General features: G+C 45.9%; 3 protein-coding genes across 4 annotated transcripts; 1 reads left to right on the forward strand and 2 right to left on the reverse strand.

The window, feature by feature from the left end:
* Nucleotides 1-552: 552 nt before the first annotated feature.
* nt5c3a (5'-nucleotidase, cytosolic IIIA) lies at nucleotides 553-6523 on the reverse strand. Of its 2 annotated transcripts, XM_040164623.2 has the most exons (9): nucleotides 6375-6523; nucleotides 6022-6291; nucleotides 4093-4191; nucleotides 3920-3989; nucleotides 3664-3796; nucleotides 3504-3593; nucleotides 3075-3237; nucleotides 2799-2999; nucleotides 553-2558 (listed from the first exon to the last, which is right to left on the reverse strand). In XM_040164623.2, the coding sequence occupies exons 2-9, from the start codon at nucleotides 6157-6159 to the stop codon at nucleotides 2457-2459; spliced, it is 996 nt and encodes a 331-aa protein (XP_040020557.2). In that variant the 5' UTR covers nucleotides 6160-6291; nucleotides 6375-6523; the 3' UTR covers nucleotides 553-2456. The 2 variants fall into 2 exon arrangements, with proteins under 2 accessions (XP_040020557.2, XP_077950491.1); XM_078094365.1 differs by lacking the exon at nucleotides 6375-6523 and having other exon boundaries at nucleotides 3920-4016; nucleotides 6022-6228.
* Nucleotides 6524-7266: 743 nt separating this feature from the next.
* On the reverse strand, nucleotides 7267-10156 carry dctn3 (dynactin 3 (p22)). Its single transcript, XM_040164627.2, has 7 exons — nucleotides 9806-10156; nucleotides 9008-9092; nucleotides 8838-8924; nucleotides 8594-8677; nucleotides 8266-8324; nucleotides 8130-8189; nucleotides 7267-7896 (listed from the first exon to the last, which is right to left on the reverse strand). The coding sequence occupies exons 1-7, from the start codon at nucleotides 9905-9907 to the stop codon at nucleotides 7810-7812; spliced, it is 564 nt and encodes a 187-aa protein (XP_040020561.2). The 5' UTR covers nucleotides 9908-10156; the 3' UTR covers nucleotides 7267-7809.
* Nucleotides 10157-10197: 41 nt separating this feature from the next.
* On the forward strand, nucleotides 10198-26440 carry atg5 (ATG5 autophagy related 5 homolog (S. cerevisiae)). The gene is made up of 7 exons (XM_040164624.2): nucleotides 10198-10884; nucleotides 11239-11366; nucleotides 11791-11869; nucleotides 12258-12420; nucleotides 13345-13439; nucleotides 18599-18716; nucleotides 25120-26440. Exons 1-7 carry the CDS (start codon nucleotides 10777-10779, stop codon nucleotides 25254-25256), a joined length of 828 nt encoding a protein of 275 aa, XP_040020558.1. The 5' UTR covers nucleotides 10198-10776; the 3' UTR covers nucleotides 25257-26440.
* Nucleotides 26441-27671: the final 1231 nt, after the last annotated feature.

Raw genomic sequence — 27671 nt, forward strand, 5'->3', positions numbered from 1 at the left:
TACTTTCAGCTAAAAGTAATATTATATATCTCATGGCAGAAGAGATTCCATTAATTCTGTCGATAAAAAACACAACAGCAAACACATGTATTAACAAGGACATCTTATTTTTGTATTGCATAGGATACAAGCTATTTGAACTGTAAGCTCAAGGATAAGATAAAGTCTCAGAGAAAATTAGCGAGTGGTCCATCGGGAGAGGGACATCGAAATAAACTTGACGGGCAACTTCAAGTTCAAGTGAGCACCGCTAAAGTGCAATTTTTATAAAAACATCTCGGGCCGTAAGACCAGATTTTCAGAAATTAAATACCTCTCCTGGACACACACGAAGAAACTCCAACGCTTCATTTGAGGCATCAACTTAAAAGTTGAAAAAGAAGATCTTTGCTTGATGTTTTACTTGTGTGTCAATTCTGTCTCCAACTTTGATGACATTACACTGGTTCCGAGTCGTATTTGTGTTTTGGATTTTTCCCAAAAATGTAAATTTTAGAAGAAATACACACAAACCTATTTAACTTCACGCTACAAATGAGTTGTAGGATCGTGTGGGACTGATTGCTCACCAATGGGAGTCAAATCATTTTATTTCAGCATTAAAAGGAAAGATGCAGTCAAAAAAAAAACACAAATAAAACAAAGAAATTCACACAATGGAGATTAAATACTGGTGAACATACCAGTATTTAATCTCCAGGTGCAACATTTAATTGATCAGAGTTTCTTCTGAGAGGCAACCATGGAAACCTACGTTTTGCAGAATCAACGGTTTTAGTGGACAGAAATGTTTTCCCGGGCGAGTGGGACATGTGGGACATGTGGGACATGTGGGACGTACGACTCGTGTTCGGAGCACCTTTGGGACGAATGCGGTTACTATTTCCAAAAACCTGTTGGGATGAAAGTCTTTGGTAGCGTTTAAACATTTGGGCTTTTCGTTTGCATCCATATCACTCCAAACTGTGACAAAATAATATCTCAGCATATCCCACACGTCCTGATGGCAAACGCACATTTAAACGCAGTCAGGTGTAAACATGGTCAATTACTTCACCTATTTGAATCAGATTTATATTTTCTCTCTCTAGTTTGTCATAACGCCCCCGATTGGTTCCTGCGGTGACCCAACAGCCCCCTGGTGGGATGCAGCTCTGTTAGCGTTTCATCGCACCAGCAATTACTGTCAAATCTGTGAAAGTACGACAGATACAAACACCTCTCTTTGTGTGTCTGACCTTTACCTGGACATATTTTAGATCCGCAGAGGAAGTAAAATGAAAGATGAATTAACCAGATAGGAATCTATGTTGTTGGTGAATTCAGGGAGTTGAAACACCTAATAAATAAAAAGCACTCAAATGGAATCAGTCGTGCAGAGAATTATATATTACCTTTGTTAAGTGTCTGCTCCTTCAAAAGCGCTCAGGGCCGCGTTTTAGTCACAGCTCACCAGAGGACATTTTACAGCATTTTCAAATCACACCATTAAAGAAAAAAGCCATGTGCTTTTACAAAAATACAACCCATCGCTCAGAAATGTCCACGACAACATAAACAGCATGACATTACTCCCTTTTTAAAATAAATGTACCAATATAATATATATATATATATATATAATATATATATATATATATATATATATTATATACATATATATTATATATATATATATATAATATATATATATATATACACATATACATCTGCTTCTTCTTCTCTATAAACTTAACAATACAAAGGCAACATGCAGGTGTTAGCAGCACATTTAAACCACAACAGTACAAATGCTCTTTGAACCCCCCATGAGGAACTACGAGCTCAGAATGAGGAGTCCGTTCAGTGACTCGTGCTGGGTTCAACCAGGCAAACCGTACTTGTAAATACAAACACACTTCTGGATACATTGTAATGGTCTTCCTTTGGTTCGAGGGGGTTTGAGGTCCTGCTGACGGCCACAGCAGCTCCTCCCTCAGATCACTTCATCCCCCCCCAAACCCAAACACTCGGCTGTTGAGTTAAAATCAAAATGCCACAAGGGTTTTAAGGGTGAAGAGCTGCTACAACCTAAAAATCCAGATGACTGCGGCGGATTTACCAACACGACAACATAAAGTGCGTTTCCCAACATCCTCCGAGTTTCTTTCCTTCTGGAACAAATACGGTGTCGCGCAGCCTTTAAAGATGCATGTTTCACATCTGACCTACAACTACTACCATATCGAAAAGAGTCCGACAATTGTAAGAATGATGTGACACTTAGGAAGCTGGCAGAAGAAGCTGTGTGTGTGTGGGGGGGACTCATCTCACTTTGCCATAACAGAACATCCAAAAACGATTTAAAATGGACAAAACACACCAGAAGTGCTGCTTTGTGGAGCTGAAGAGCGTCTTTTGAAAAGGCCTTTAAAGGGTGAAGTGGGGGAATAGAAGTCCGACGGGCCCGGCTGGAGTTATAGAACCTTCTGGAGGATGGCGTTGGGCACCTCCAGAGTCTCGTCCTTCACCAGCACGATGTCGTAAGAGTCCAGGTATTTGTCCAGCCGCTCCTCCACCTGCAGAGAAACGGATTCAGCATTTCTTATTTTCGATTTGTCCTTTTGTTCATCATTTAACGTTGAATGAAAGATTTTTAGATTATATTTTGTATCAATTAATGCTGCTATTTCTTCCCATTGTATGTATAAATATACTGGTTTTCATGGTTTTGAAATGCAAAGTTGAAATGTCTGTTTAAATTTCCTCCTCCCACAGATGGTCACTTCCAGTCCAGTGGATCGACGTGTGTTTCTTACCTTGTCGTTGAGGAAGCCGATCTTGAGGATGTTCTCCACGTTGGATGCGCCGTCGGCCATGCTGAGGTCCCCCAGCGAGTCGCCCATGAGGACGATGTTGCACGACTCCTTCACCTGCTTGAAGTACTCCGTGTTGCGCAGGGCGCCGTCCTGCTTGTTGTACACGTGGATCAGCTCGCCTTTGAAACCCTTCAGGACGCCCTGCGGGAGGAGGAGCGGCCGTCAGACGTCGGGTCGCTCTCGGCCCGGAGAAGCTCGGGGAGAACAAGCACTCACGTTTTCGTCAAAGTCCATGAAGTTGGAGACGACCTTGACGTTGGGGTGGTAGACTCCGGCCTGGCGGATGATCTCCTCCAGCACGTCGCCCAGGCCGGCGGAGAAGATGAAGACGGGCACGTCGTGCTGCTGCAGGCGGTCAAAGAACTGCTCGTATCCCTCCCTGGAACCGGGCGGAAAGGGAAAGAAGGTTCTCACTGGTTCCGCTGGATGTTTGAGCATTGCTGAACTCAAGATGATGGTTCAGGACTATAAAGCTGAGAAGAAGGACCAAGCTGAAGTTGCTTCATTCAAACTCCTTTCTAAAGCTTCCAACTTCACAGTCTTTAGAAAACATGAATAACTTTTACAATAAAGACACATGCTCCACTGTATCCCCGGACTCTGGTCTAGTACCCACAATGCAACACATTGTCGGGGATCACGCACCTGAGGGCGGCGTCGGACTCTCTCACCACCTCCGCCAGTTTGTCTCTCTCCAGCCGCTGCTCCACCAGCAGCGTGTGAGACTTGAAATACCTGCAGACGAAACAGCGGTTAGAAACCCATTTATTGGACTTCCTTTGATCGGCCCTTTCGTTTGTCTTACCACTCCACCATGAACGGGTACTTCTCCTCCATGGTGAGGTGGGGGTCGATCTCGATGGGGTAGTATTTGTTCTTTAGCTGCAGCAGCTTCGCCCGGCACTCCTCCGTCACCAGCTTGCAGTTGTCAATGATGTCTGCAGGGAGACGGCGAACGCCATCGTCAGGCCTCAGGCTACAGACTCGCAGCCAAACAGACGCATTCTCTTCCACTGAAAACATGGCGGTCGTGGAAATGAAATGAGTTCGGCCTCACGTACTGTGGCACGTGGGACAGCGCTTCCCGCCGACGGCGAACTTGCTCAGCGTCATGTCGAAGTCGGTGATGATCTGCGACGGAGGCAAAAGGGAAACGTTCTGCTTACCAAGAGGGGATCATGTGACCCCCCCCCAGGTGAAGGAAACACACAGAAACACACGGGACGCCCCGCACCTGTAGTTTGGAGGCTCCTCCTTTGATGAGGCCACAGATGATCTGCTCCACCCTCTCCGGGTCCTTCATATGGACCGTTGTCTTCTCGAACTGAGGCATCTGGAGGGCAGACGACACACAGTGATGTAATTAAGCTGATGTTTGGACACAGACGAGTCATAATCAATAAATAACTTTTTACTGTATGTCTTTGTATGTATGTAAGCAAACCGGATATTCTAAAAAGAATAAAAAGAGCTGCTTCACAATCAACATTTAAGCAAAAACGCAGCGTCCACATCGGACCTGCAGCCATTAGTTCAGTAATATTCGTCTCTAGATTCATCATTTAGATCATTCGTCCTGTCAGAACGCCGAGGTCAAAGGTCAACGCACCTGCGCACATTCACGAGGGTTTTACCACAATAAACAGACGTGGAATGGGACCAGTGGGGGGAAAGGGGACATTAGTAACCAGTCTGTGTCCAGCAATGTGACCTTTGACCCCATCAAAAACTTAATCAGTTGGAGGGGGTCCATCGGGTTGAGCACTGCTACTGCTAATTATACACACACACACACACCCAGCGGTCAACGGGAGCGGTTGGTCAATGGACTGTCACAAAAAGACAAAAAAATGCCTGTACGACTATAAACTATTTATTTTTACTTTTATATTTATCACACAAAAAGTTATCGGGTGGTAAGAAGAGCGTCTTATTTAAGTGGGGACACACAAACGTAACCTGGACTGTTGGTGAAAGAACGATAACGGAGAATAAATTATGAGATGCCGAAGTATTTCAAAAATGACACCTCTGTTTTTTTGTCTTTGTGTCTAAAGCCACAGAAGACAGATAGATAGATAAGTACTTTATTGATCCCCTAGGGGAAATCCAGGTAGCTCCTGACATTATACAAACATAATATACACATACAGTTAAACTATTAAAAAGGATTATCAAAGAAAAGTTAAAACACACATTAAGAAGAACTCGCTCCGTAGAGGAATGTCCCAGTAAAAAAACACAAGACATCAAAAAAAAAGAGCGGATGTTTGGATCAAAAGCAGATGGTCACAAGTTTCCATGCTGAAAGGTCGAGGCAGGAAACAAGCGGCCTTGGACTAAAATCATTTTCAAACGATAACGTTAGATAGATATCACAATTCAAGAGGAATACTATAGACGGTTATCTGAGCCGTTAGCACAGCTTCAAAGAGTTTATGAAAGCCACGTTTCTGTCAAAATGAGAGTTACAATGTTCGACACAGTTGTGCATGTTGACGTAATGACCCGCTACCCCGGATGACTGCAGTTATTGGGGAACGCTCATGATCCCCGGTGGTTCCCGTCGGAAAGGATAGAGTGCTGCACACGGTGAACTTTGTCAGCTTGCGTAACCTCCGTGCTAACCGTTCAACACCGAGCTGTTCCCAGACCAGTGGCTAGAGCTGCAGTGCGCCGGGTGACGTGGAGGCTCAGCTGCTGTCAGCAGGGGAATGAATAAATAAAAAAACCCGCTCGTTCTGTGATGACCTCTAAAGAAAACACAGCTGCTGTTTTTGGGGGGTTCGCGCCTGCGCAGAGCGTCCATGCAGAACTTCCGGTCGTGGTTTTCAGAATAGAGGGGACTGCCGCGTGTCTTACATACATTGTATTCGATTCCTGACATGTTCTGTCTACATTATATTACAAAAGCCTGATTAATTGAAGAATCTTAGATGTTCGCACACTTCTTAGCGCGTGTTACTAAAATGATTTGTGAAGTAGTCACGCCTGTTTTTCAAAAGTATGAATCCTCATCGCCAAAAATATACAGAACATAAGTCGTTGTCGATCGTCAACGGCCGCGCGCACTTTAAAGGTACAACTCCCCCACTTCCTGTCATCGCATCGTCTGCGTCGCCGTCCCCACGCAGCGCGAGGCGCCTGTTTGTTGTCAGCTCACCATCTCTATGATCCTAGTTTTCTTCCCCGCTCGCTTCTTCTTGGCGACGATGTACTGGGTCAGAACCACGCCGCCCAGCAGGGCGCAGACGCTGGCGCTGGCCGCGGCTCCGACCTTCACCACGGCCGTCCTGTCCATGAAGGGTCCGCTGTTACTCTCCACCGGCCAGCAGCGCGCGCGGTCCCGTGGAGCCAACCGCGCGGCCAAAGATCCTCTACGCAGAACCGGAACAGTCACTCCGTTGGATATTTTGGCGACCGACGTATTTAGCTGGGTGATCAATAAAACAGCGAACACATTACATTTATACGTATGTAGTTGTAAAATCAACAATACATCTCACTTTAAGCTACCTGCGTTCTTGGTGTCCCTAAAGGCTAATTCACAACTTTAATATTTTGAACTGATATTAAACATGCAATTTAAAAAGAATCATAACCAAAAAAGACAAGTCATTCTTTACGTCACTGATAATGGATAACACCTCCTGCTGCGGGCTGTGCTACCGAGTGACGCATCTCTCAAATAAACAATCTTTGTCAGCTGCTATAAATTGTTGCTTTGCCTCTGACGTCACTGGCTGGTCTCTATAGTAGAATAAAGCTGAGAAAATCCTCAAAAGGACCCCAAAAAGTAAATGATTGAAACGTTTTGGATTTAAAACAAAGCTCTTTAAGTCCTGGGGGGGTCGTTCAAAATCTCCAACATTCAACAAATTATTTTATAATTTAATTACATGGCAGCATGAACCAAACACGCATCATAGAGTAAACTAGATTGCCATGCCCATCCTTAAAGTGACTAAAACACACACATGGAAACAGTTAAACTAAAACAAGACTCACAGACAAGCAGATCATTCATCACTAGATGACTCGTTTAAAGCCGGATCCCCATCATGAACCAGTTTGTTTATTTTGTCAAAATGAGGATTAATGTGATTATTGAGTAACTTTATTGAGGCTGCGTTGTCTCAATGCTTGTCCATCCAAAGTACTTTGACAAACATGAGTCACATACAAGCTAAGTGAGAATGACTAACGCTGCCAAATCCCGGGTGATCAACCCTCACGTTACACCACCTGTATGGATGGAGCAACAGTCAGGGTTTAAGTACTTATCAGGAAAGGAATAATAGCAAATAAATCTCTGTGCCTGCTCGCTGTATGTGCACACTTATGATGCTTTCCAAAGGGGCTTGAACTTGCAGCCTTGAACAGTATAGACACAAGAGTCAGAGAAAAGTAATATTATTGATATTTATTGTGATTGAGAACAATTTAGAACCAGAATATTTGAAAGAAAAAAAAGAGCTATTTTCAGTTTTTACAATGCCAGGAGGCATCCAGACAGGACATATGAAGTTGATGTGTGTGTGTGTGTGTGTGTGTGGAGGTGAAACAGCCGTCATGTGACTGGCTTGTATGAGGGAAGCAGCGTTGGAATGAGTCATAAGTTGAGTCAATACGCGAGCACAAAATGCTCCGTTGTCTGAAAATGGATGGCGCGTCACGTGACCGGAGTACGTTCCCCCGACCCTGGCGAGGATTTTAATTTCCTCTCTTAAGCGAGATAACTAGTCTGGGTTGGAGAATTCTCTGAAACTAAGGATATCCTCACCGGCTGACATGATATAAATAAGTGAAATGTTATCCTTTTTCTCCCCTCACTTCGGTTCTGAGTTATTGGAAGAAAAGAATAGCTGAATACGCCTAAAGCTCCAAGCGCAGTCGAGTCCTCTTCGTCTTCGACATCCTCATCAGAAGTGTGTGAGTGTGATGACAGCAGCTACTCCACAGGCCGAACGCCCTTGGTCTCCTCCACCTTCCTCAGGGTCTCGTCCCACTGGGTGAACTGCTTAGACAGCAGGAACATCTGCAATCATAGGTCAGGGGTCAGTTTTTGCTAACGAGAGGTCAATGAGACGCAGAAACATCTGCTCATTCTCTTCTCATTTAGTTTGATAAAACCAAATAAAAATATTTTATCTGCTAAGAGAGCACAAGAAGTAGAAGTAGAATTATTGTCTAGAATATACCATCTTGTGGTATTTTTGATTTCACTAGAATAAAAAAAGGAAATGATAAAAAAAAGAAAGAAATGTGTACCATTTTGTTGTATTCCTCAAAAAGCTTCTTCACCTCCAGGGCCTGAGCTTCAGTTTGGTCCTGTAGAAGAGACAAAGTTGGGTCAACAGATGAAACACAAAGAGGCAGACGAAGAAGAGCGTCCGGGGGGGGGTACCTGCTCTTTGAGGTGGATCTGTGACAGGCGCTGGAGCTTAGTGGCGTGTTCTGGTACATCTGTAGGCATCAGAAACACAGAGCTAACACACAGCTAACACAGGATCAGAGGCGGCCGATACTGAAGGTACTGGAGACTGTTATAGATATGAAGAAAACACAAATAGAGGAACTGCTATCACACTCTTTAATTTCTTAGATTACATTTGACACAAAACTGCAGAGAACAGCAGATTTTAGCAGTGGACTACATTTCTATATCCCACACCACCTTCAAGCAAAACATTTGACTTGCTAGATTTAGCTTCATGAATCGAAGACCAACTCACCTCTGATGTAGGTGCTGTCGAGCAGCGGCTGCATGTTGCTGACCTGCTCCAGCAGAGCAGCCTGGGAAAGCAGGAAGTCCTCTTCTGTGGGCAGACAAACACAGAACATCATCACGGTGTTGTTCCTTGTACCGCATTACACATGAGGACTTCACATTAGAGCAACGAATAATAACGGCACAATATAAAGAAAGCTGCAGCTTTAAATGGAATATGCTTCGATTGAATTCCTCATGGTTCTGACCCGCAAGGATGAACTCCAGCTTCATTGCATCCGGTACAGTGATGTGGTCGGTGAACTGGGGGTCCAGGTACTTCAGCAGGTCCTCAACTACACCGCAACACCAATGAATATGATCAAGGACTCCACAAACACACACAATCCTTTCAGTCTGTGATGTTCGATCCACTCACTCTTCTTGTGCAGGATCTTCACTCGTTCCCGCTTGTTGGCCGTATTGGTCAAACCAGCCTGGATCCTGGCCAGAGACTCCGCGCACTGCAGGATGAAAGTTCACCGTTTAGGTGTAACGTCATTACAATTTAGTTCATCAATCTGTGGAGCAGGATGTGGTACTATACCCAATACAGCCAAATATGGGAATTTGCTGATGGATATTCAGAGCATTTTTTAAAGTCATGCAGCTTATTCTATAAATGTACCACAGATGAGTGCAGTTTCAATCTCATCATCTCACTAGTGATGATCACTCAAGTAATTCATCAATAAATCATGACTCAATCAGGGCGATACAGTAAAACATGTCCACCAAGAACCCAAAACAGTCAAGAGTCCGAGTACTTCATGTAAATGTGGTTCCTTACATTGCAAACGGTGATATAAACATTTGGGACTTTTTCATCGTTAATTAACGTTACATTCCCGTTTTAAATAAACGGACTCGGTTATGGCAAAATAACTGACAGCTAACGCTAGCTAACGTGCTATGACTTTAATGAGGCTCGTTTAAGCTAAAGTAGATAACCTAAATATCTGTTTGGCTAATACATAAACATATAACGTACTGGCACTATAACCCCCCGGGGGACAGAACAGCGGGGGTCATAAAGCCTGTTGTTGTGCGGCTAAATGTATCAAATAAAAAAGGGCGTTCACTGGATCCCACACACACAGCTACCGTTAGCTCTGCCAGGCTAACAGCTGGCTAGCTTCTTTAATAGCATCGTAAATAGAGGTTATTCTCTGCTTACCTTGACGGGTTTTCCACTTTTGTTTCGTCTCTCGCCGTATATCTGACTCTCCAGCGCCTGGAGACGCACTTCCAGGTTGTCGGCGTCCGATGTTTTATCCATTCTTCAAGCTACAGTTGACACGATAAAACACAGAAAGTAGTTTACAACAGACGTCGCACGTTGATGACGCGTCCGCTAGCTTCAATGGGTGTTTTCGAACAAAGCGCGTAGTTTACAAAACGGTAAATCTTAGATATTTGGACATCAAACAAAATCAGTTTTTAAAAATAAAGATTGCTAATTTAATCAACGTGGTTTTTTTGCGTTGTTGCCGTTGCGGTACGTGAAGCCGGCCGCTAGGCGGCGCTGTTTCGCGAGCACCGGGGCTTTGAGCCGTTTTCCGGTGACAGCAGCGGAATGACAACATCGACACTACTGGCCCTTCCATTCCGGTCGACTTCAGCTAAACACCGACAAAAAGTAAGGCTCCTCTCACATCTCACATCCCCTTCCTCACACGCGAGACGCCTCTGCTCGTGGACAAAAACATAAATACCCAGGAAGCGAAGTTGCCATATTTGTACACAATTCTTTGCTTTGTTTTCACGAGCTAAGCTAGCTTTCTTAGCACGGAGCTAACGTCAATTTCCCCATTACACCTGCGCAGTTTGACATACTTCGAGTTAGTTTGGAAGGCGCAGCGCCGGAGTCACCGTCTCCTCCCGCAGTATAACTGAGTAATAACCGCATCGCCAATGAATAAAGACACACGCTGCTGACTTTAAGCTGAATTACTGTGAGACAACGTGGGACTAGCTCGTGTCGCACCGGCTTCCTCGCAGTGATTCAGGGCTGTTTGTGTGTTGTTGGTGCTCGCCCGGCTGTGTGTGTGTGTGTTGTTGGCAGCAGGAAGCCGCCGGCCTTTGGACTCCGGGGTCCGTGTCTGAGGCGTTTCTTCTATATGCGCCCCTGGGAGCAGCCGCAGCAGCATGGCAGATGACAAGGACGTGTTGAGGGACGTCTGGTTCGGCCGGATCCCGAGCTGCTTCACCCTGAACCAGGACGAGGTGACCGAGAGGGAGGCCGAGCCCTACTACGTGAGTGCAGGGACTCTCTCTCTCTCTCTCTCTCTTCACGTGGCCTCAGGATCTGACCTCCTGCACCTGCACTCCCCTTCCCCAAGAACAAGCCTCCATTCTGCAGGGTTCAGCCAGCTGACAGGAGAATAAAACCGCGATGTCAGCGTTTCATAGCTGCACATATAGTCGCAACTAACAAGACGCTCCTTTGTGCTAAAAATCCCTTCTCCAAATCTCTGCTCCTCACCACACACACACTGCGTCGTCAGATTCTCGGCAACACAACGAAGAAGAGTCGTAGTCTTGAGTGTGTTTTATTGAAGTGCGCTGGTTTCGGGGCATCTAAAGCAGGCGTTGTTCTCCCTCCCTCAGCTGCTGCTACCCAGGGTGAGCTACCTGACTCTGGTCACAGACAAGGTGAAGAAACACTTCCACAAAGCAATGAGGGCCGAGGACGTGGAGGAGATGTGGTTCGAGTATGAAGGGACGCCGCTGAAATGGTGAGAGAGCGATTGTTGGGATTGTTGGGAATGGTGGGATTTTTTCTGTTGTTCTCTTTAAAATTGCCCTCCAATTAAATACAGCAGTCAAAACCACGGCGGCGGTATTTCCACTCCGCCTGCAGCTCTTAAGTCCTTTTCTTTGGACTGGTATTAGTGCTGAGATCAGCAAAGATCCGACTGCAGGCACAGAGTTCAGCCACAAGGGGGCAGTGTGGCCGCACAGATGATTACAGTGTTGATATTTTTGTTCATTATTTATTATTGTATAAATGAGGTTCAGCCTGTTGTTACTTGTAGTTTTAAACCATACGTTGCGCAGCATTCTTGTAGGAATTTGAGGAAAACACGTTTGCTGCAGAGCTCACTCGATGGCGACTCGTGGAAGTTACACCGCTTCCTGTTTATCGTTTCTCGGTTCTAGGCACAATCCGATAGGAGTTCTGTTTGACCTCCACGCGTCCAGCTCCGTCCTCCCCTGGAGCATCACAGTGCACTTTAAGGTAACCCACATTTGAACATCTAGCAGCTAAAGAACCAGATGTTTCTCTGACAGGAGACATGAATGCTGGACATTTCCCCTGAAATGGTTCTGTAGTTCTGTGGAGAACCGTTTGACAACATGTTGGGACACTTGATGGAATGACGTTCAAACCGGTTCAGTAGTATTTTTGCTCAAAAGGAAACTGGCTAAACACGTTTGGAGTCCTGTGTTTTGCTTTTAAACAAACCACGTTGTGTTAATGTTTTTAAATGTTGCTGTTCAACCAGCGTAAAATCAATCCACCCTGCCAGATCTGCCCTCCTGCCCCTCAGTGCCCCCACTGCCCCCAAGGAAAAGCAACAGTGCAGCTTTAAATAGAAACTCTTTTTCTCTCGTCCATGTGTCAGAATTTCCCGGATCGTGACCTCCTGCACTGCCCGTCCAGCTCTGTGATCGAGGCTCACTTCATGTCCGGCATCAAGGAGGCCGACGCCCTCAAGCACAAGAGCCACGTCGTCAACGACATGCAGAAGAAGGACCACAAACAGCTGTGGATGGGCCTGCAGAACGGTGAGACACACACACACACACACATACATGCACTTGTTGCATTTCTATAAGCAGCTGCGATTAAGCATGCAAAGAGGTGACACACACACGCACACGCACATCAAAGGAGAAAAACCACAAGCAGCTGCTGAGGGAAGCGACACACATTCATTCATTAACACTTAGGTGGACACACATTGTCCCGCTGCAGCTCACACAAACACACACTTACATACAAAGATTGAAATACACACATACGCACTCGCACGCAGTTTTGCGTATTGCATGTTGTAGCTCACAGGTACACCTTCGTAATGAAGTCGTTCCTGCGTGGTGCTTTCAAAGACACTCTAAAGCGAAACGGGAGCGCCGTGAGTGGAGTGAAACGCTGCAGCTTATTTATATTATATTATTTATTTGTGTTATAATATCATATCAACAGCACTCCTTCATATGTGAGTGCATAGATTTGGCCCTAATGTAAATTTAAGTGAATCATAACTATAAATAAATTTTCTGTGGGATAAAGTCTTTACTTTTGTGGCTCCACGCTATATCGATCATATATATCTTAAATAATGAAATACCAAGTCAAGGAATAATGAATAAAATGAATAGTCTAAATACACCTTCTTACATCACCTCCACCTCCAAGAAAAATCTAAAGAGTGAATAAAAGTCTCAAGAAAACAAAACAACATCAAAACATCCGTAAACAAACTGATTGGAGTCAGTAAACCAACTTGTTCCTTTTAATTGTTAAGGCACATTTCAACAACACGACAATTCAAAGTGCTTCTCTTAAAAACAAAAGAACCAACAATTAAGAACATTGATTGGAAATAGTAACATTTCTTTATGCTTCCCGAGAAGCATTTTGAAGATAATATTAAATCCACTGCGCCTGCTGACATGTTTGTTGTTGTTGTTGTTGTGTGTTTGCAGACAAGTTCGACCAGTTCTGGGCCATAAACAGGAAGCTGATGGAATACAGCAGCGAGGACGGAGGCTTCAGATACATCCCCTTCAGGATATACCAGGTACCAATAATCCATCTGAGCCCACTAGATGTCGCCCGAACCCTCCAATCAGACGCCAGCGGCTGCAGTCGGCTCCGAGTCGCCACTAAAAGTCCCTTTTGTTGGTCCGAAAACAAGACAGACGATGAGATGAAGGATGAACAAGAGACGGATGATTCTCACCTGCCAGACGGGGGAAAGAGCAGCGTTTGAGTCAAGTGTTTTAGGGGCGGGGGTCCAGTGAAGTCCAGTCCAGTTTAACGGAGTCCGGTCCAGTAAAGTCAGGGAGAAGATTTGGAAAACATTTTGTCTTTTGCAAAGATCCCAAATCTCAGCAAACAAAACCCAAAGGAGAAAAGGGCTCCTCCCCGTCACCGGGTCCCGTGGATGGACTCCATAACGTGGAGGCCTGTGAGGACGCGTTTGGGGAAGAACTAGTGTGGGAAAAGGGAGCAGGAAGTAGAGTGTGATGGAACCAAACAGGAAAACATCATATGTGCCGATTTATTATCCAGCATCAAGCTTTTCGATGAAACTCCACATTCCACATGTGGCTGCGTTTGGCCTTTGTTGTGCAACAGGGAGTCCAGCTGTCACTCAACGGAGATCACAAAGAACAAATACAAAAAGGGCCACAAACCTCGAACCCGCCCTCTCAGACGTGCACTTGCTGCAGCCGAAGCTCAGACCGCTCAGCTTTTCTTCTACTTTCACGGCCCGGATTTAAAGTTTCCACAATCATTTATGAGGCGACTCGGTTTGCTGATAATTGGAGCATCAAAGCCGGTTAAGACCTCAATGTTTGAATTACAATCAACAAAAAGTCAAAAGTCTGGATTGTTTTGTAGATGTTGTGGTCTTCTTCTTACAAGCTGTTGGATTACGTTGTATAAGTAAGTAAGTGTAAAGGACTTTGTCTCTATAAACTTTAATATTGCTGAAAAACTACACGATACTTTTAAAGCTGAACATATTTCTAGAAACAGAGTCTGTGACGAGAAAAACTCAAATGTGTATATAAAGACACAAGAGTGGAAAAAAAGAACAAAAGCTGTTTGGCACTAAATGACACACACAGAGACACACACACACACACACACACACACACACACACACACTGCGGGTCCTTCAAAGGCAGATTGTGGTCTTTAGTGTAAATAACATGTGCTGTGTTTGATGCAGACAGAATTAATGACAACACTCGGTCCAAATAACAGAGGGCTCATTTCCGTCTGGCCTGCTGTCGTCATGGAGACGAAGACACCTCGTGGGCATGGACGCCGCGCTCGCCGTGTCCGCCTTATGTCCCCCCCCCCCGCCGCGTTTAAGCATTTATTTAGAGTTTTAGAGTTCTTACTCTTCCATCCTTCCTCCTTTAAAGGCCGGTTCACCTCTCGGTGACTGAGAGGTCGGAGGAATGCAGGTTCTTTAATGCTCACATATCTTCAGATGGGGGCATGAGAAGGGGGGGGGGTACACAAACAATTACACAACATGGGGATGCTGGAAACGGTTTCTGCTCATAGTTCACATTCATGGACGGCTTTATTTCCTTCAGACAAAGAGTTCTAAATGTATTCTAAAGACATCTAAAAATCCACAGTGGTGTAAGTAGTGTTTTTCTCCGTGAACTATCTGAGATTATCACCAGTTTGTGGGTCTGAGCACAGACCAACAGCTCGGACGTTTTAGTAGATTTACAAAAACTCCATCACGCAGCGTGAATAATTCAATTCAGCTTCTGGGAACAGGAAGGACGCCAGAGGGAGGTTTGAATTTCAGTCTACAAGCGGCTGCTCCCATTGGGCGGAAACACTTTCTCTGCCCCCCCCTCCCCTGTTCTTTCTACCTTCAATTAGGCGGATTGAATCCTCGTGGTCAATTAGGCCCGACGTCTTCTGTCAGCCCCCCTCACACACTGACACCTCCGCTCTTGTGTTGCCGTGCTGCCGTGCCAGCTAAGGTGTCGCCCGGCTGAAAAGAAAAGTGTCCCTGTCCTTCTTTGTGTGGCGACCGGCTCAATTATTCACGGCCCGGCTGACTGTTTCTGGGAAACCCGAGAGGCGGCTTCACGCCTCCGCTGGCACCGCTCCTCAGGCTCGGGTACCGGATCCCCGTCCCGGCCGGTTTTCCTTTTCACAGCTCGGCGATGAGGGGCCGTATTGCGTGTCGGCCCTCCGCGTGACACCTCGCGTGTCGTCTCTTCCCCTCCGACGCCTTCGGGTCCGAGGTGTCAAGTGTCCCCCCCCCCAATAAGTGATGATTCAACGCCGTCTTCCGTTGGGCTTTCGTGGAATCAAATGTTTCGCGATTTACAAAATCCTGATCAATGATTCAAAGAAAATGATTCATACACTTTTGTTTTTGATCTCTGGTTAACTTTGACTTTAAGTTACGCCACTCGTTGGTCTGAGGGTTGGTAGAGACCTGTCAATCAGCCTGCAGCCCCGGCCTAAAGCGTCCCCCGTTGTGTGGTCTGTTTGACTCTAAATCAGGGTCTTAAAAGTGAAGAGGTCCAGTTAGAGAAAATTTCTAGAAGCAAAGGTCCAGAAGATCATAATGTGACTAAATAGAGGAATTGCATCAACATTTGCATGTAATCAATACACGACTAACAAATCAAATTAATTCAGTACGATTCTAAAACTCCACGTAACAAATCCTCTCAATTAACTAAATAAAAGGAGGGCTGCAAGATTAAAATGTGAAAAATTCTGCATGTTCAAATAAAGTGCTTCAATTCAGAAAAAAGAAAAAGCCAATTTCTCCTTTTCTGCTTCACATAATAAAAAAAAAAAAATATATATATATATATATATATATATATATATATATATATATATATATTATCTCCACTCTCCCACCTGTTTGCTAGGTGGGATAATTAAATAAGGGGGATAATTAAGTTCTTCTCCTCACGTGGAGGAGCTCATTGAGCATCACTGCGTTTCGATGGGTTCTAAGATAGATAGATAGATACTTTATAGATACTTTATTGATCTCTCAAGAGGGAAACAGCAGCATGTACAGGGAATAAAATAGAATAAAAAGATACACATTATATACAATATAATAAGAGAAATATTAAATTATTAAATTAAATTAAATAAACTGAAACAAAAGAATAACCTTACAAAAGAGACAATAATAATAATTTGTAAAAGGAGAAGAGGAAGAGCGGCAACATCACAGCAGTACGGGGTTGTTATTGTCATTATTTAGCCTGGGATGATTTATTGTAGAGTGTTATTGCACTGGGCAGGAATGACCTCCTGTATCGGTCCTTGTGACAGCGGAGCTGAAGGAGTCTGTTGGAGAACGTGCTCCGCTGTCCCTGCAGCAGGTGGTGGAGGGGGTGGTCAGGATTATCCAATATGGATAACAATATGGATAAGCATATGAGGCACTGGTTTAGTGCTGGTCACTACAGAGAAGTAGAGTCATTTCCTCATAGACGTCTATGGGAGCAGAGGAGTCGCCCCCTGCTGGTCACTACAGAGAAGTAGAGTCATTTCCTCATAGACGCCTATGGGAGCAGAGGAGTCGCCCCCTGCTGGTCACTACAGAGAAGTAGAGTCATTTCCTCATAGACGTCTATGGGAGCAGAGGAGTCGCCCCCTGCTGGTCACTACAGAGAAGTAGAGTCATTTCCTCATAGACGTCTATGGGAGCAGAGGAGTCGCCCCCTGCTGGTCACTACAGAGAAGTAGAGTCATTTCCTCATAGACGTCTATGGGAGCAGAGGAGTCGCCCCCTGCTGGTCACTACAGAGAAGTAGAGTCATTTCCTCATAGACGTCTATGGGAGCAGAGGAGTCGCCCCCTGCTGGTCACTACAGAGAAGTAGAGTCATTTCCTCATAGACGTCTATGGCAGCAGAGGAGTCGCCCCCTGCTGGTCACTACAGAGAAGTAGAGTCATTTCCTCATAGACGTCTATGGGAGCAGAGGAGTCGCCCCCTGCTGGTCACTACAGAGAAGTAGAGTCATTTCCTCATAGACGTCTATGGGAGCAGAGGAGTCGCCCCCTGCTGGTCACTACAGAGAAGTAGAGTCATTTCCTCATAGACGTCTATGGGAGCAGAGGAGTCGCCCCCTGCTGGTCACTACAGTGAAGTACAGTCATTTCCTCATAGACGTCTACAGGAGCAGAGGAGTCGCCCCCTGCTGGTCACTACAGAGAAGTAGAGTCATTTCCTCATAGACGTCTATGGGAGCAGAGGAGTCGCCCCCTGCTGGTCACTACAGAGAACGCAGCTTTAACACGGGAAGCTTTGGCTTCAGTCTGCTGAACGGGGGGAAGCCGCCTGGTTGAACATCAACTTAATTCGTTGCCCTCCCCCCTTATCTTAAGATCATATCGCGTCTGCAACTAAGGAAGAATTAAGGATTCGGTTCCCACCGGTTCCACTAATTAACACCTCTTCATTCAAAGAAGGAACCATTTAGTGAGATCAGCTGGCGTTTCACGCCGCCACATCGATTTACTACATTAAGGCGCTTTGGTTAACTGCTCTAAATCACCGGCCAGCACCTCGCCCCGTCGGGTGCATAAAGCGGGACGAATACATTGATATCAGTTGATAGATATACTTGTGTGGAAGACGTTGTGTAATGTTTGAACCCAGTGGGAACAGAAAGCCGTAACTGTCGATCGTCTAGAGTCTACTTTTAAACTGGGTGTGAAGGCCTTCACGCACGGAAGCTGTGATGAACAAATGAAACAGAGAATATGAAGTCCAGGGCTTTTATTGTGAAGGGATGCGAGGGTCTGAGGACTTCCAGACAATCGTGATCAGTGAAACATATCGACGTTGCGGTATATCATCTGAACGTCGCTCATCACAGCGTGGATTCTCCTCGCCAGATTGTTGAGAATTGGATGGTTTTCTCTTCATTGAGTTGATGTTTGATGCCTGATGAGTAAATGAATGTTTTCATGGCCTTTATTTTAACACACGGATGCAAATGTTCGCTCGAACGCCATCAAGCGACCGAACTGTGACGCGCTTCGGAGGTTAAAAGAGGCACTCGAATGAAATCCTCTTCATTCGATTGGCCCGCTGAGAAGTGGGCGGGCTTAGAACCGAGCCGCAGAAGACTGTGGGTGGATTCACACAAACGCGTCATAAAATAAAGAGAAAGACAATTAATGTGTTTGCTTGATTCTAATTCCTCACAGACGACGAGCGACCGGCCGTTCATCCAGAAGCTGTTTCGTCCCACTTCCCCTGAAGGCAGCGCGCACACACTCGGCGACCTGCTAAAGGAGATGTGCCCGACGGCGTTACCGCCCGACGGTGAGTCGGCATGCACGCACACACACACACACACGCAATCACACGCACACAAGTGCACACACACACTAATGAGCAGGAGTGAAAGTGCTGAATCACGCTGTTTTCTTTTACATTACGTGTCAGGTAAAACACTTTTATTCTGTTTTTGATGGTAATGATTTCATAGAGAGTCTCTGACACGGTAGCAGCCATGTTTTATTTTGGTAAGTAGCAGCCATCTTTTTATTTTGGTAAGTAGCAGCCATGTTTTATTTTGGTAAGTAGCAGCCATCTTTTTATTTTGGTAAGTAGCAGCCATGTTTTATTTTGGTAAGTAGCAGCCATATTTTTATTTCGGTAAGTAGCAGTCATGTTTTATTTTGGTAAGTAGCAGGCATGTTTTATTTTGGTAAGTAGCAGCCATGTTTTATTTTGGTAAGTAGCAGCCATGTTTTATTTTGGGTTTCTGTGGCAACCGAGGGTCCCGTCGCCCTGCAGAGGAAGAAGAGACTAAACAGACTGTATCTGCAGAGGAGGAGAGAGGAAGCAGATAAGGAGACAGTGGTGTGTTAGGACAGAGGACCTGCAGGAGACTCACCTGCACGAGGGAGACAGAACCATTAGAACCCTCCCCCCCGTCTCCCCTCCCCCGTCCCCCCCCTCCCACACTGTGGCTCACCAAACAGCTGAAGTTACGCCTTAATACTAGTTGAAGTTATTTCTTGTATTTGGACGTAGTTGTTGTGACCCGTTTGTGGCCTCGAGTTCGTTCAATTTTGCCGCCTTCTGGGAACCGACGAACGCAGAAAACCGTATTTGTAACGAGGACGTAGAGACGCCGTCCAGACGCCATTCAGTCCTCACAAGCAACATTGAACAGAGCGCAAGGGTGCAAGAGAGCAGCTTCTGCTCGTCCTTGATTGTCTCTCCCTTGATTGTCTCTTGACAATGTGGGAGTGACAGAGAGGACCGTCTCTCTGCGTGGGACGAGTTACGTCCACGAGCAGCTGCAGAGACTCCACTTGGACCCCCTCGTTGTCCCCCTGCTCCTCTCTTTGATCCTATCTGACTCTCAGGTGTAGTCTCCAACGTCCTCCCTGTCTGCTGCAGACGTCTTTCATGTCCTTTGACGTTTTAAACCCCCCCCTCACCCCCCCCCAGTGGAGTCTGCCCGCCCGCCTGGCTGATCCAGGTGAAAGTGTCCCTTTTGTCTGTCCTCGTTTGTTTGGTTTCCACCTCTTCCTTCGGCGGGCAGATGAGTGAGATGACAGCCGGAGATTATGGCGGCGTGTTTGGATTAGAGGGACCGGGGCGTGTGTTCAGGGACGGGGGGGGGGGGGGGGCGGGACGGGGGGCTGCTCGTCGTATTGTTCGAGACTTCAGAGGACGTCGTTTTCTAAAAGATATAACAAGAAAAAAAAAGAGGATCCGGGGTGATCCACGTCTCTCATCTCCCAAACTTCACACAAGCCGCTCGTCTGTTATGTCTGCCACAGCACTGCTGTTGAGGAACTTCACCGCGGAAAAACAAATGGGGGCGAGTTAAGGGGGGGAGGGGAGGGAGGGAGGGTAGAGGCTGGGGGGGCAGGGGGCGAGTGGGGGGGGGGGGATTCCCAAATCCGTCTGGCGCAAAAGCGGAGCATAGGGCCCCGGGTGCAGAGAGCAGACCTGGCGTTCCTGTAAGCGGCGGTCAGCGCTGACGCAAAGCGCCGTCATGGGAGCCAGGTGTGTTTATCCACGTGGCCGTCCCACGCGCCACGTTGCCGTGGCAACGGACGCTTCTCGTTAGCAGCAAGATTGGTTTTGTTTAACTATTCGTACTCGGAGGTGAGCAAAGAAAAAAAAACATCTGCTGATCATCGTCTGGGAATAATCTGGAGGAAACCCCCCCCACGCCATCGTAATCCCCCCCCCCATGACACACACAACCACACCCCGACCCCCGAGTCATGTGATTTGTGGGACGTCCCACTCGGGAGCCAGGACGGCCTGTGCAGATCAAAACGGGGCGGCTCACTTCAGAGAGCGGGGGGGGGGTCGGGTGGGGGTTCAGTGGCTGCTTTGATGCTGCAGATAGTGGCTTTCTTCTTCTTCTTCTTCTTCTTCTTCTTCTCATGTGCGCGGGCGTGTGAGATGTTCTCCAGACGGAGGAAGTCAGCGCGGCTCAGACGTCGATCTGTTGATTTAAAGCTTTGTGATTCTTCACTGAAATAAAAGTCCTCACTAACACTGTGAGGCTTTCACATATTAGTGATGTTATTTAACTACACTGATCAAAGCGTTACAAAGCGAGAACTTCTCCTTCAGAAGCTCGACAGTTTTACTTTTTCAGCATAATCGAGGAAGAAAGAAAGGAGAGTAGAATTACAACACGACACCAAAGGTAGAATTTGATCGTCCGTACAGGAAGTGGCCTTTTCTACATCTACAGTTGGTTCTGTATCTACACCCTCAGTTTCCTGTTCGCTTGACTTCAGTTCTGCATGTAAGCTAATAGGAGTTTGGAGCATCAAACAAATAGGAACGAGGAGTTACACTGAAAACCTCTTTGAGCCGCTCAAAGTTTCAATGAGGTTTTTATTGAGAAATATATTTCATAACAGATTTTTTTACTTCAGAAAAAAACAAAGCCATCCAGATATTTGCCCTTTTTCATTATTCCAAGCTTCTAAAGGGCTGTGGGAACCTGTGATGAGCTGTAACGGGTGGAGATGAAAGTGGCTGAAGATGAAGGTGAATCCAGCAGAGCGCCGCTGTGGTCGCCCTGAGCGGTGGTCGGCTTCGCTCGGCTGACAAACACGTCGTCTTGGCCGGCGGTCGCGTACAACTCAACCACAGTGTGCGTGCGTGTGCGTGTGTGTGTGTGTGTGTGTGTCGGCAGACAAATCGGCGCATTTATGTTCAAACGCCAAAACGTGAAGTTGCTGATAATGTTGCTCTGGTGGCTCCTGTGTGGTCTGGTTTTATATTTCTATTGTCGCAGTAAACCCGCGTGTGGGGATCTGATCCAAACCCAGCAAAGCAAACTGCTTTTTTCCCTCCTGGTTTAAGTCGATGTTTTGCTTAAAAGGTGACTTTCTTCCACCGGCAGGTCAAAGTTCACCGTATTAAAGCTCCAACCAGAGATGCAACTCTGCAACCAACAAGACGCTTTACTGGTTTCTTTACTTTTACACAACTGAGATTAATTTAAACTTCCACACGACTGGAAACAACGAACACGAACAAACACGCTTTCACAATAAAAGAAAACGTGTGGTTGATTTAACAGGATATAAACAATGGACTTGTTTATTTCAACACGCAGGCATTTGATCCCAGGAAATCCCAAAATGGAGATGTTTAATCAAAGCTGATCACTCACAGATATCAATGTGCTGTTAGTAAATCACGGAACTGGGAAAACACCCGCTTGTACTCGCCGCCGCTGTGACACGTCGACCTGTCAAAGGGGCGGGGCTTCTATTCACGCGGCGGATTCAAGTTGTCAGAACATTGTAGCTACTTCTCTCTTGATTTATTCCCCCGGTGAACAATGTAAACATGAGTTTATCTTCTCAATCTCTAGTTTCAAGCCTTCTTCTTATTATGGCCCATCTAGAGTAAAACAGACCATAAAGCAGGGGATGCTTTAGGGCGGGGCTACGCGCTGATTGACAGGTCTCTACCAGAGACGTATACAGCATCTCTACATCCTCCTCGGTCCAAATATGGTCACTTCCTGTTGGACCCAACAGCCTTGCGGCGGCGTGTTTCTCCGCCGCAGTGCCATCATGGCGTTCAGATGGCTGCAATCTGCGACCTCGCCACTAGATGACCACATCCTCCACACTCTCACTCAGAATCGCCTTGTTTTTTAGTTGTTTTTTTTGTGACGAGGAACCAAATTCGGAGCCTAACGAGTCTCATCTGTTTGTGATCGCTGAGGGAATTCATACCGACGATGACGGCAGAATACGATAAGTCATGACCCCCCCCCTGATCTTATCGCTCACAGTTATTCTCGCTTCAGGCATTCTTCTCAGCAGACGGAACATGTGTGTCGCTGATGATTTATAGATGTGAGTGGGTGTGCGTTTAGGAGGGCGTGCCCCGTTGTGAATTTCCCCCGTTTCTCATAACCTGACTGTAAGAATACACCTACACCGCCCACATCTGCCTGCTTGTTGCCAGGCTAAAGGTTAGGGATGGATAAGAAACGCCACCGAGGGACGGCTGTGTGTGTGTGTGTGTGGGGGGGGGGGAGGAGGGGTGTGTGTGTGTGTGTGTGTGTGGTTTAGGGTTGTGTGAGAGAAAGTGTGTTTTCATGCTGTCATACATTCTGATCACGCCTTTTACTTTCTGTGCTGCTGAACATTTTCCAAATTTCTACATTTTCGACTCTTCTGAACCAAAAGAAAGAAGATTAAAAGAAAACAAACATTTTTACGTTGTGATGAAGTTTAATTAATTAAATAAATCGTATTCGTAGATTAAAAAAAATCAATCTGTTGATGGAAGCGCATCACTTTGTTTATTTTTAAACTTTATTATTTTTAAATTAATGATATTGGTTTAAATTTCTGATTTCCACATTAAATATGAAAAACCAAAACCTAAAATTAATGAATAATCACAATTGCAACAGTTATAATCAACTCCTTTTAGAGCATGTGAGCTTATTTCAGTATATATATTATATATATATTTATATAAACATATTATTTAAAACATATTATTTAAAGCATAATAATAATAAGACGCACTGAGATTGTAAAGCAGATTGATAGATAAGAACAAACTGAGAAGTGAAATAAATGAATAATTCAAATAATAGATTAAAAAAATGACCGTCACATTCACTCCTAAAGTCCTGAAAGGTTCTTCACAGAATGTTTATTTCCAAGAACATGAAGCTCTGTTGTGTTTCTAATCAAAGTGAATGAACCCGTCTGTCCACAGGAGATGGTGACAGTTTTAGTGCTTCAGTCTTTAAACACTTATTAGAATAATTGGAGCCACGTAAGTTTATGACCACTTTAGCAGAAACGTATGAATTAATTGCACGTTTCTGCTTCCTCCATGTTCAGCCAACCGGTCCGTGCACAGCCGTAATCCTAGTGATTCCCTAACCCGGCCCGCCTCCTACGCCCACCTCTGGCCTAAATGTGCACATCTGTAAAGGCCGTTTGCTGGTTTCCCGACATCACTTTGGTGCACGTTGCTGTTTCTGCCAGTCGGCAGCTGGTGGGCGGAGTCTCCTCTCAGGCCAACGGTTACCGCCTCAACCGTCCTCCTGATATTACGTGGAAGCCAAGTGTCACGTGACCCGCTGTGTGTGTGTGTGTGTGTGTGTGTGTGACATGGCCCTTCGCCGTTTATTCTCACGCACACAGAAAACCACTGAAAACACAAACAATGATTCCCACATTCGTCCTTCGGGTCCGTTCGCTCGTCTCGAACTCGGCAGGTTCCGAAGTGAGACTTGTTTCACTACAAACATCAACACACTCCGGATTTGCTTGAACTACAATTTTTTCCCCACAAAAATAGAATTAAAAAAAAGAAATTGCCACTAAAAATGGATAATGGATTGTTTTACAGGTTTTAAGCTACAGGGATATTGTAGCTATATTTTTACTGCTTCTGACGCTTAACCCGGTCTTGACCTCCGTTGTCACGGTAACCCACCAACCTGCACTGCCGCGGTATTCATTGCTTTAAATAACGCCTATTGAAATAGATTAAAGATAAAAACGCGTCTCCACGAGTCATGTTATGAAATTCAAAATGTTGATTGTAAATAGTAAAGTTAATTCTAACAATGAACTGACATTAAATGATTATTTCTGCATTAATGCTGAGTCACAAAAAATAAGTGGTAAATGGCTGGATCCTAGATTTCCCACAATGCAACAGGCCTGTGGTTTGACCCTGTTGCTCTCAGGGCGCCGAATCTCAGATCACAACCTCTCCGAAAAGTCCAGGAGGTCAAAACGAACCACCTGCGGTCGCTGCCGCTCGGCGATGGGCGGGGCCAATAGACAGAAGACCATGCAGGCCAGGGACGCACACACGCACGCACACGCCCACACACACACACACACACACACACACACACACACACACACACACACACAAACCTACACACGCGCACACACTCAACCTGAAACTACAAACCGTCAGAGTGAAAGTTAATAATTTGAATCCTGTCAACGACAAACCAAAAAACAATCAACTGTCATCCTCCCCCGCCTCCCCCATCCGCCCCCCCCCTCCTCCTTCTTTCTGCTTTTGTTCTAATAGAAGTTAATTAGTGCTTCCAAGTAAATGTTGAAAATGTGTTGAAATAATGAAAACAGGATGAAGTAGGACACAAAGTTTCTTTTGATGTGTGCGTCAAAAAGCAGTAAAAGTGTTAACGCCCCCCCGTCCCCCCCCCCAGGTGAGCCGAAGCGCTACCAGGTGGTGATCCACGGAATCGAACCGCTGCTGGAGACGCCTCTGCAGTGGCTCAGCGAACACCTCAGCCACCCCGACAACTTCCTGCACATCTGCGTCATCCCCGTCCCCTCCGACTGAGGCCACGCCCCCCCCAACCCCCCCACGACGACCCGCCGTCACCACGGCGACCGGCCGGGGGGGGGGGACTGAGGCCACGCCCTCCCCAACCCCCCCACGACGACCCGCCGTCTCCACGGCGACCGGCCGAGGGGGGGCGACGGACTCTGAACCCGGTGGACTCTCCCAACGAGAAAGGTGAAGGCGGACAAAAGGACGTGAGGGAGGTGTTAACAACCCCCCCCCCGCCCCCCAACACCACGAGGACACAAGGATGAACTCTCCTTTCTCCTCCACCCGACACCACCTCCTCCTCCAGACACCTCCGAGGGGGAGAGGCGGCGGCGACGCGTGATGTTTGGGACTTTTTGGGGAGAGGCGCGTCCTGCTGGAGTTGCCTTGGTTACCACGTTCACGGATTGCCCCCCTCCTCCACCCCCACCTCCCCTCCTCCACCCCCCCCCCCCGGCCCCCGCCCGCCAGCAAACATTCATGTGAAAGCCTCCAGAAGCTTCTGTCTATCCGTGCTTTTTGTTTCCGCTGCCGACGGCGTCCTGTAACTGAAGGGTTTGATGAAGTCGTCCTCAGTGGGACGAGGAAGAAGCTCCTGTAGAGACACGACGGCGATTCCGTCTGTGAGAAGAGAAACGACGATGGAACCACAGCTGGAGTTAAAGACTTTAGTTGACTTTCATTCGTCCTCAGCTTGAAGAGGAAACTTTCCAGAGTGGAAATGCTCCTTCAATAGAAAACACGGTTGAAGTAACGCGTCGGGACGCTTTGTTTTTAACTTGCTTTGCTGTTTTTGCAGAAGATGATTTCCGTCTTCTGAGAGGAGCCACATATTTTTATGAGATGACAGAAAAGCAAATAATAATAATAATAAACTCCTCAGCAGGTGTTGACGTCTCTCTGAGCAGACGGACGTGAAACCAGCATCTGGTTTGGTTTAAAGAACTGATGAGATAATTAACTGTGTGTGTTGGGGGGGGGGGGGGGGGGGGCTCCATTGTTTGACACGTCCTTTAAATGCTTTCATTCTCAAACTGTAGTTTGTGGACAGAAGACGAGTGAAAAGCTCAGGTGACCTTCGGCGGATCCGAGCGGATTGATGCAAGTTGAGATGTCAGTTAATCAATAATATTTCTGCTTTTTTTTTTACATCCGTTCACACTGAAATAAAATTTATCCAGAATGACTCCAAATACAAGTGGGTGGATTGTTGACCTGCACATTCTTTATGTGTTGTTTATCACGTGAAGAGCGGCGTCGACCTTTTTGACCTTTGAATCCTCGCGGTCAAATCAGGTTTTTACATTTCAGATGAACCCTCTCAGTGGCGGTGACGACATGTTTCCTACTTCTGATACATCTGGTATCTGGTTTAACAGGCCGTGACCCCCTGCTGCTACCTCGCTTATTACACACCTACGAATTAAAGGAATCAATCATTTCACACTAAACATTTACAAAATATTATTTAAAACAAAATATATTTAGATGTTTTTGTTGATTCATTGGTAATTAATTTTATTAATTAATTTTATTTACTAACTTACTATTCTGATTTATAAAAAATAAATAAATACATGCTATATTATTTAGATAGTTCTTGTTTAGATGTCTGTATTCATTTAAATCATAATTTAATTAATTTATATAATATAAAATATTCAATTGATTAAAAAAAATCTTCATTCAAATATCATTCCCAATATTCAAAAGTTATTTAAATTGTTTAAATTTAGTTTTCTTTATATATTTTTTAAATGAACAACAATTTAAACTGCTGATTTAAATGTTCGACCACTTCCGGCTGATTGAAGACCGGCTCACTCGTCCTTATCGCTCACACACATGTTGTGATTAGCCGGCTGGTGAAAGTGTCTTTTTTTTTGGGCGGGGGGGAGGCCTCATCTCGCCCTCGTCTCTCTCTGTGTTTTACGGCCGTCGCCCGGCGCTCGCTCTTCATCTCCCGGATAATTATCCGTTAGCATTCCAGCTGCTAATGAGACCGTAAACTGCTGTCAGACAGGCCTCAGGCTGTGTGTGTGTGTGTGTGAGAGTGATGGCTCGCTCACGTCAGGCGCATGATGACATGAAGGGTTTATGGTGTTGAGTCAAGACCGAGGGGACAGTGTGTGTGTGTGTGTGTGTGTGTGTGTGTGTGTGTGTGTGTGTGTGTGTGTGTGCGTGTGTGTGTGTGTGTGTGTGTGTGTGTGTGTGTGTACACAGACGGCAGCTCTAGACGCAGTAATGAAGAGTCATCTCGCTGACACATTTATGGTTCCGCCCCCTCCCTTAAAATAAAGTCACCAAAACCCCCAAAAGTCTCATTGAGCTGCAAGAAACAAGATGGCGACGGACAAAATGACTTCTCAGCGTGTTTGTGCGTCCCGACCACCGACACTGTTAGTAATTTATACACTATATGTA

The sequence above is a fragment of the Gasterosteus aculeatus genome, chromosome 20, assembly GCF_964276395.1.
Source record: "Gasterosteus aculeatus chromosome 20, fGasAcu3.hap1.1, whole genome shotgun sequence".
Taxonomy (NCBI): Eukaryota; Metazoa; Chordata; class Actinopteri; order Perciformes; family Gasterosteidae; genus Gasterosteus; species Gasterosteus aculeatus.

Bases quoted from the DNA above. Each gene is read 5' to 3' on its own strand.
- dctn3 (XM_040164627.2), bottom strand. From the start codon at position 9,907: ATGGATAAAACATCGGACGCCGACAACCTGGAAGTGCGTCTCCAGGCG. The intron at 8,325-8,593 runs GTGAGTTGGTCT...TGATGCCTACAG, and splicing joins CGACAGCACCTACATCAGAG to ATGTACCAGAACACGCCACT. The intron at 8,190-8,265 runs GTACCCCCCCCC...TCTCTTCTACAG, and splicing joins AGATCCACCTCAAAGAGCAG to GACCAAACTGAAGCTCAGGC.
- nt5c3a (XM_078094365.1), bottom strand. From the start codon at position 6,159: ATGGACAGGACGGCCGTGGTGAAGGTCGGAGCCGCGGCCAGCGCCAGC. The intron at 3,000-3,074 runs GTGAGTGCTTGT...CTCCTCCCGCAG, and splicing joins TCATGGACTTTGACGAAAAC to GGCGTCCTGAAGGGTTTCAA. The intron at 2,559-2,798 runs GTAAGAAACACA...GTTTCTCTGCAG, and splicing joins TCGGCTTCCTCAACGACAAG to GTGGAGGAGCGGCTGGACAA.
- atg5 (XM_040164624.2), top strand. From the start codon at position 10,777: ATGGCAGATGACAAGGACGTGTTGAGGGACGTCTGGTTCGGCCGGATC. The intron at 10,885-11,238 runs GTGAGTGCAGGG...TCCCTCCCTCAG, and splicing joins GGGAGGCCGAGCCCTACTAC to CTGCTGCTACCCAGGGTGAG. The intron at 13,440-18,598 runs GTACCAATAATC...AATTCCTCACAG, and splicing joins TCCCCTTCAGGATATACCAG to ACGACGAGCGACCGGCCGTT.